Below are 7485 nucleotides of genomic sequence, written 5' to 3'. Positions count from 1 at the left end.
AGCGGGCAGCCTCCGCGCGCAGCGGGAGCGCCCGGCCCCGCGTGCCCACAATGCCTTGCCGGCCGAGCGCCCGCGGGCTCCCAGGGGCGGGAGGGGGAGGCGGGCTTCTGTCTGCCCGGGCTGCCAGCCGGGGAGGAGGAAGACTGGGAGCCGGAGTTAGAGAATCCTGCGGTTGCCGGAAATCCGCCTCCGGGGGCTCGGGGACGTGTCTGCAGTCAGATCCTCTTGCTTGGTGTCTGTGCACGCTGGGAGCGCCAGGGAGACCGGGAATTTCCCGCATCCTTAGGACCCTGCGGGCGGACCCTTCTCCCTGGAACTTCTGGGGATGCCGCCGCCGGTGTCCTACCTGTCAGGCGGAAAGCGGGGTGCCGGGGCGCTCTGTAGGGAGCAGTGTAGATCAGACCCGGCGTTCCTTCCCGAAGGCTTCTTGACCGTTCGGGGGAAAAGCAGGAAGAAAGCCAGAGTAGTGAAAAAGGGCTGACGCGCTCCATTCCCCACACCTGCAAGTCCGGCGCGTTGTTTATGCTACAGTGAATTCCTTGCGAGACCCCATATGCGATTTCTCTTACGATCATATGTAAACTGGCTAAAAAGGCTTAGCTGATTACGGTGGGGAAATGCAGGAACATTTCAGAATAGACGTCTATAATTCTACTTATTTTTAATTGTCCAGAGGCAGGGGATATTATGGAAAGAGAAGTATTCAGTTTCTGTTCGGGGCGCCTTCAACAGGCTCTTCGTAAGCAAGTGGAGTCCTTTTCAAAAGTAAGAGGAGCAGTCAGTGGTATAAACGATCAAAGTTCACAAAGATAATATCATAAGTTTGTAACATGTATTAGTGTGTTTTCCAGTCACACATTCAGCCAGGAGAAAGAAGGTGATACACCAGTGTATTTACTGAGGACATTTAATGGGTTAATATGATAGGGAAGGCAGGACAATCCAATGGGAGATTCCCTACTAGAGTCTGAATTCCATGGGAAGCGGGGCTTGTGCGTAGTTCTAGCCACGATTTCCTCGTATAACTTTCCCATATTATTTCCAAGGAGGTTGCGTGTGTGCGAGTGTGTGGGTGTGGGGGTGTGGGAAGAGAGAAAAAGAGAAATGGTATCCATGCACGGTGCTAAGAGTCACGTAGCTAATAGCCATTGTGAAAGACACGCAAAACAAGACTAAATCATAAACATAAGACAATAGCCCCCTGTAATATTTCACAGTGCAGGGTACTAGCCACTGTATAGTCACGACCTCAATATTTCCATAGTGTGCAAATGCTAAAAGAAAGTGAAAAGCCAGCCAAGTACTGGTCATAGGACTGTGCCACCAGTACTTACTGTCAGTATTCTATTGCCTCTAGTTCTGGTGGTGCTGAGTACTTCGCAAGAATAAGAGGAGGAAAGAAGTCACTTTTCTCGCTGTCACATTCCAACAGATTGAGCAAGAGTATTTTGAAAACCACAGAAAAGGTGACGTACACTTTGAGGGCACGTCTTCCTTAGATGTGTCCTTTTTTATCTCGTTTGTGTTGCGTGTGTGTGTGCGCACAGTGTTTACTCCTGGATGTCTGTTTTTTAGACAGTTCGTCAAACTCGTGATGATGATCAGCCATGTGATTTTTTCAAGAAAAGGAGTAGGGTGAATGAATCTCATCAGAGAAGCAGGTAAACAGTCTTTACATAATTGCTTTATCTTGCCAAAGGCATATTAATTACCTCAGTGCTTTAGGCCAAATATGTGTGATTGGAGAAAAATACGTATTTGGATAAAAATAAATAAATAAATAAACACCGAAGGCTGGGATTATAGGTTAGTGGCACAGAGGTCCTGACTGATTGGTTCCTGGTACCCAAAAACTGAATAAAAAACCTTTAGGTTTTTCATCTAGCATAAATGAGTGGACAAAGTAGCTTTAAAAGTATTATTTATCTGTGGCTTGCAGAGGCCGTGATTTTGAGAGCTAGCAGAATCTGCAGTTCTGAGCAAGTCTTTTAATCACTTTTTTTTTTTTTTTTTTTAGTATCGGGAATTGAACTCAGCACCTTGTGCTTGCGAGGCAGGCGCTGTGTCACTAAGCTGTATCCCTGGCCCTCACCACCTTTTTGTGTTGGTTTCTTCTCATACAGAAGTGAATGTGTCAGTTATCTTTTGTGATTGTACACTGACAGCTAGTTGTAAAGAAAGGTTTGAACAGTCTTAGTTGTAAATTCTTAATGGTGGCCATTCTTTCATTCATTCACTTTCATTCATTCTTTCACATTTGTTGAGGTTGTATTGTGCTTTTGGCAATGGTTTGACATGCTCTGTGTTTATTAAGGGTGACACATTTTCAAATAATTGCTTAGTGTGGTTGAAATCACCAAGCAAGTGGATCTCAGCTTTCCAGAAAGTATGCTCACCACACATTTTTATTCACACGATCTGACTTCTGTTCTTCTATTACAGAGAAATATTGCTAACCTTAGTTAAATGGTTTGTTCCTGGTAAATAAATTTTTGAAAAGGCACTGTCAATTTCTAATCTCTTATGTGAGATTCTACCTCAGACTACATTACCCCAGAAATATATTGCTATCCTGGTAATGCACACAATATTTATTGTTTCGTGGTCTGCCGTTTATAAGATAGCATTAATCCTATTTATCATTCATATTGAATTATAATGGCACCATATGATTTTATTTCTATCCTTTTAAACACAGCTGTCTTAAGTGTATTTCCTTTTTTTTTTTTTTTTTTGGTTTTTCTCCGGTACCGGGGACCGAACTCACGACCTTGCCCTTGCCAGGCAGGCGCTTTTGCCACTGAGCTAAATCCCCAGCCCTTAAGTGTATTTCCTGTTTGAACATGTATTCATAAGCTTTAGATTCAAGGCGAGACATATATACTATACTTTTACATATTAAGAGTTTAGCTAGCTCAAGATCACCATCCACCACTGATTAAACAGTGTGAAACTTGCATTTTACATTATATTCACATTTAACTCAAAATAAGTATAAAAAAAGTTGTAAGTTTTATTTCTGAATGTTTTTGAACACTATTAACTGTTTAATGGGTCAGACAGAGTTCTATAACAAAATTTTTCCAAATTAATGGTTTTTAGACAGAGTTGGTCTAAAATTATAAAATACACCCTGAGATATGCTACTGATTTCCTTAACTGCTAGTATTTGGTATAAAATAGGATCTGCTTTTGGCGTATGGACTGTGTGTCTCTAATCATAGCCAGATTACATTTTTTGTCACGTGTAGTAGTAAGAATTGCAGTTTTATTTTTTACAGCAGTATGAGTGCTGGCCCATCCTGGAATAAAGTACAACGTTCAAAAGATTCTTCAGGAAAAAGACACAGTAAATCCCAAGTACCTCACCTGTCTCCCCGGCTGAGCGGCAGCCTCACAGGAGTCTCTCAACCGGCTGGGGATAAACTCAAAGGAGGCTTTCTTCTGGAAGACAAACCAGAAGGGAGTGCACCCAGCTCCAGGTGCCAGGGGGCGTTCGGGAACAAATTATTTCTCGACTTTCAGTCAATGAAAATTATTAAGGAGGATGCTGACGAGGATACTGCCAGTGACCTGTCAGATTCGGAAAGGATCCCCATCCCTCCTTCTCCCCTCACGCCTCCAGATCTTAATCTCCGGGCAGAAGAAATCGATCCAGTTTACTTCGATCTCCACCAGAGTCAGAGCCATGCAAAACCTGAACACTGCTATCCTGATTTCCTGCCGCCCCCGTTTAGCTCCTGGGATCTCCGAGAGATGGCTGTGCTTCTGAACACAGAGGGCAAGCCGGACGCCGTGCCCCGAGCCGGGGGGCTCCTTGGGAGGTACGTGGACAGGCTCATCCAGCTTGAGTGGCTGCAGATCCAGACGGTGCAGGGGGAGAAGGCAAAGGGGTCCAAGGCAAGACCTCTAGTTGCCCAGGGGGGTCCTGGGGCTCTGAAGAGTCCTGGGAGAAGTAAACTAATTGCTAGTGCCCTGTCCAAGCCTCCGCCTCACCTGGAGGGTGCTTCAAAGTCAGGCCCTGTGAGAAAGAAAGATTTTCACCGGGAAGACACGCATCCATCCTATTATGCCTTTGAGACCGCCCCACGACCCATGGATGTGCTGGGCAGCACCAGGCTACTTTCCCTCGAGCAGACTCCTGAAATGAGGACCAGAGAGAAGAAAAAGAAATCCAGTAAAAGCACCAAGCTGCAGCACAGGGATTTGTCCTGCAGCGACAGCAGCCCCAAGCTGGAAGCCAGTGGGAACCTCCGAGCTCCCAAACAGCCAGCAACGGTTCTGGACTCGGTGGACCCCTATAAGGCTTCCAGAACACAAGCACACGCTAATCTTAAGAAAAAGGGAATTGCAAACAACTGTGTTCATGCACCCGTTTCCAGTGAGAGGAAACTCAAAACAAACGGAGCAAAGCAAAACACTTACAAATTAAAATAATACCTGATGATGTATTGCAAAGACCAGCAGATACTTGAACACCGGAGCTCTTCCGGAAGTTACGATACTGTGAATTTTAAGACATTTTGTAATGAGTGACATCGAAGGAGTTGTTTGGTTCTTCAGTCCACTCCCCATCCCCCTGCCCCCAGTCAAGGTATTTTTAGGGTCCAGAGTTCTCACCACGGCGAAGTGGTAGTTCCGTTCAAGGAGAGGTGTCTTTCGGTGGGCCTTTGTTTTGACAGTCTTAAGCATTTGCGAGCCTGCAAGGTAAAGATTAACCAAAGTTATGTGCCATATAAAGGACTGAAACACCATACTCTAGGGGACGAGCCCAGGAAACTTCCGGAATGGTAGCCGGTCTATGTAAAATTGGTAGTCTACTTCCCCATCTTCACTTGCACAGAACTATGTAAAGCAGTGCATGCTGTTTTCAGTTATGTAAAATCCTAGCATTTGAAATAAGGCCCTTCTGGCCACTGTGTCTTCTGCTTTTACAGGCAGATTTCTGTTCATTTCACTCCCAAGGAGAAGTCAGTTCTTCCCAGAGTTAGGAAGTACGTGCGTTTCTATTTTGGGCAGTCGTTTATCGCTGAGCTGCTTACTCAGTAGAAACAATGGCATGGAGAATTTTAATGCTCTCTCTCGCTCCCTCTTTCTCTCGGGTACTTTACATCAAGAGGTGATTGTGGAGTCCACTTGTGAGTTCTCTAAACTGAGGTTCAAATGATTTGTGTTATGGATGTCGCTGTTCGGCAGAACAAGGGTGAAATATGTGGCACCCTGAGATTTCTGAGATGTGGAGTTTTTCTGAAGAGGAACCGTAAGAAAATCACCGCTTAGAAGTTGTGCGTGAAGGGTTCAGGATAAACTGAAAACAGAGGGAAACTGGTCGAATGTAATACTTGGTGTGTTACGGCCTCGAGACCCTGATCCTGTGGTCCTCACTCAGAAAACTGATCTATTTCAGTTTGAAAGAGCCGAGTATTATCTTGTGGGGCGCAAGGGCAGGAAAGGACACATTTCTGGATACTTCCAGATGGAGGGAAGGGGAGCAGGGGTGAATTTGCTGGATGTGTTATGAACTTCTTCTCTGTGGCATCCTGGCTGCCTGCAGGCGCCTTCCTTGACTGCAGTTAAATAACATCCACTTCTTTCTGTAGCTATGTTGTGAGCGCTGTTGATAGTACCTTCGAAACCTTTGGTTGACTACTTTGTGATAGTGTATTTTCATGACATAGTTGACCTTTTTAATCAGTTACTGTGGTTTTTCTGTTGAGACCCATGTTTCTGTCTTTCCACCTTCCGTATACGTGAACAGCTTGGCATGTCGCATCTGAAAGTATATTATAATGGCTTGCAAACTGTTAGGCACACTGCTTCAGGACTAGGAGCATTTATAATGGAAACAGTGCACAAAGATTAAATATGACGATACCTTTTTAAGATCAGATTTTCATCATTAAACAATATATGAAATTTTTTATGGTAGCTTTTTTTCTTTAGGACTTTATCTTCAGGTCTTTACAGGTTTTCTCTTAATATTCCTTACCTCTCACACCAGCCTACTGGAGAAAGCATGCTCTTGTAGAGGTCTTACACCTTTTAATGTGAGCAGAAGATGTATCTATAGTAGACACTGCTTCCACAGTCCTCAGATGTACTCTACCCTTTGTTCTCAGTATTTGCAGTGTATTTGGAAAGCACAGCACCACTCTTCACTCTGTGTGGTTCACGCCTGGTTCCCCTACACCCCTATCTACCCTCCTCCTTATAGCACAGATGTGTCTGTTACTGCGGCTGGCACTTCTCTTAGGAATCTGCTAGATTTTCATGGAGCTCTAAATGAAGTTTCATGCGAGTAAATACTTGTGAGCATGGTATTATCCACATGTGTGTCAGTATGCACTAACAATATACTAGAGATTTTATGCAGACGGGCAGCGTCCATGAGGGTTGGAATGGGTGCGGGTGACACTTTCTTTTCCTTGCCTTACGCGCGTCTGAGCTGAAGACCATTGTGGTTAAGAAATTTAGAGACAATGCCTTACACCCTTGTTCCTAGCTCTTTTAATTGAAGCTGGTTGTTTAATCTGGGGAATAGTCCTAATGTCACATATTCAGACCGTTGTAAAAGCCTGAAAAAGTGACTTTCCTTGTTTACTTTTTGCCTCAGGTTGGCCATTTCTTTTAACCAGTTAATAATGGAATGAATCAGAGCTCCTAGTAGTGTTAATTTTTTTTAAAGTTAGGTTAATTACAGAACTAAGCACAATTTTAATTGTATGATCCCTGACAACACATCCTAAGGAACCAAATGCTGCAGATAAGGATCCTGCCGTTTTGAAGTAGGCTGTGTGGTAAGGTTGAATCATGAACTCATTTAGTTCATCAAGTCAAAACCACAGAGAGTCCTGCTGGTCTGGCGACAAGAGTTGTTATATTTAATAAAAGTGCCTCTCATTTCTGAGGAGTTGTTTACATACACCTTGCATTTAAACCAGTTAAAACAATCTGATATAGTAAAACCTAAAAGAAACAAGACTGTTTCAGGCTTTGATTCAGTTAAGGGAAAAAGTTGCAGAAAAGTACAAAAATAGACTGTAAAAATCAATCTTTGTTTAAATTTTGCCTATTTTCCAAATCTTTGAGTAACTAATTGGGCTGAAGGTTTGTAACTGATTTGAGGGTGGTAGAATTGGTGGCCTATGACAAAATAGGTAGATGACGTCATTGGTCTTACTACAGCTAACTGCTAAAAGGAAGATGGTGCTGGGTATGGTGGCGCATGCCTGTAATCCTAGCACTTGGGAGGCTGAGGCAGAAGGATTGCTGTGAATTTGATTGCCAGCCTGGGCTATATAGTTCAAGACCAGTGTGAACTACATAGCAAGATCTTGTCTCAAAAAACAAAAAATTCAAAAAGTTTAAAAAGGAAGATGGTTTGTAGTAGTTTTGGGCCTATTAGATTATTTTCCAGGAATACATAAGCATTGTTGGTAAACAATAATATAGATATTGTCTTTATTTGTCTGTGCTCATTTATTT

At 43.6% G+C, this 7485-nt stretch overlaps 1 protein-coding gene across 6 annotated transcripts; it reads left to right on the top strand.

Moving 5' to 3' along the window:
* Positions 1–1142: 1142 nt before the first annotated feature.
* Positions 1143–7282, top strand: Fam217b (family with sequence similarity 217, member B). Of its 6 annotated transcripts, none has more exons than XR_001231992.1 (3): positions 1143–1466; positions 1576–1661; positions 2018–2685. XR_001231992.1 is itself a non-coding variant. In XM_013507502.1 (3 exons), the coding sequence occupies exon 3, from the start codon at positions 3286–3288 to the stop codon at positions 4435–4437; it is 1152 nt and encodes a 383-aa protein (XP_013362956.1). In that variant the 5' UTR covers positions 1280–1466; positions 1576–1661; positions 3267–3285; the 3' UTR covers positions 4438–7282. The 6 variants fall into 6 exon arrangements, 5 of the variants coding, with proteins under 5 accessions (XP_013362956.1, XP_013362958.1, XP_013362957.1 ...); XM_013507502.1 differs by lacking the exon at positions 2018–2685 and adding an exon at positions 3267–7282 and having other exon boundaries at positions 1280–1466; XM_013507503.1 differs by lacking the exon at positions 2018–2685 and adding an exon at positions 3282–7282 and having other exon boundaries at positions 1285–1466; positions 1580–1661.
* The last annotated feature ends 203 nt before the right edge of the window (positions 7283–7485 follow it).

Source organism: Chinchilla lanigera, unplaced genomic scaffold (assembly GCF_000276665.1).
Source record: "Chinchilla lanigera isolate Chin_1 unplaced genomic scaffold, ChiLan1.0 scaffold00127, whole genome shotgun sequence".
NCBI lineage: Eukaryota > Metazoa > Chordata > Mammalia > Rodentia > Chinchillidae > Chinchilla > Chinchilla lanigera.
This window is presented reverse-complemented; position numbering and strand designations above follow the sequence as displayed.

Coding starts and splice junctions, on each gene's coding strand:
- Fam217b (XM_013507502.1), top strand. CDS start 3,286: ATGAGTGCTGGCCCATCCTGGAATAAAGTACAACGTTCAAAAGATTCT.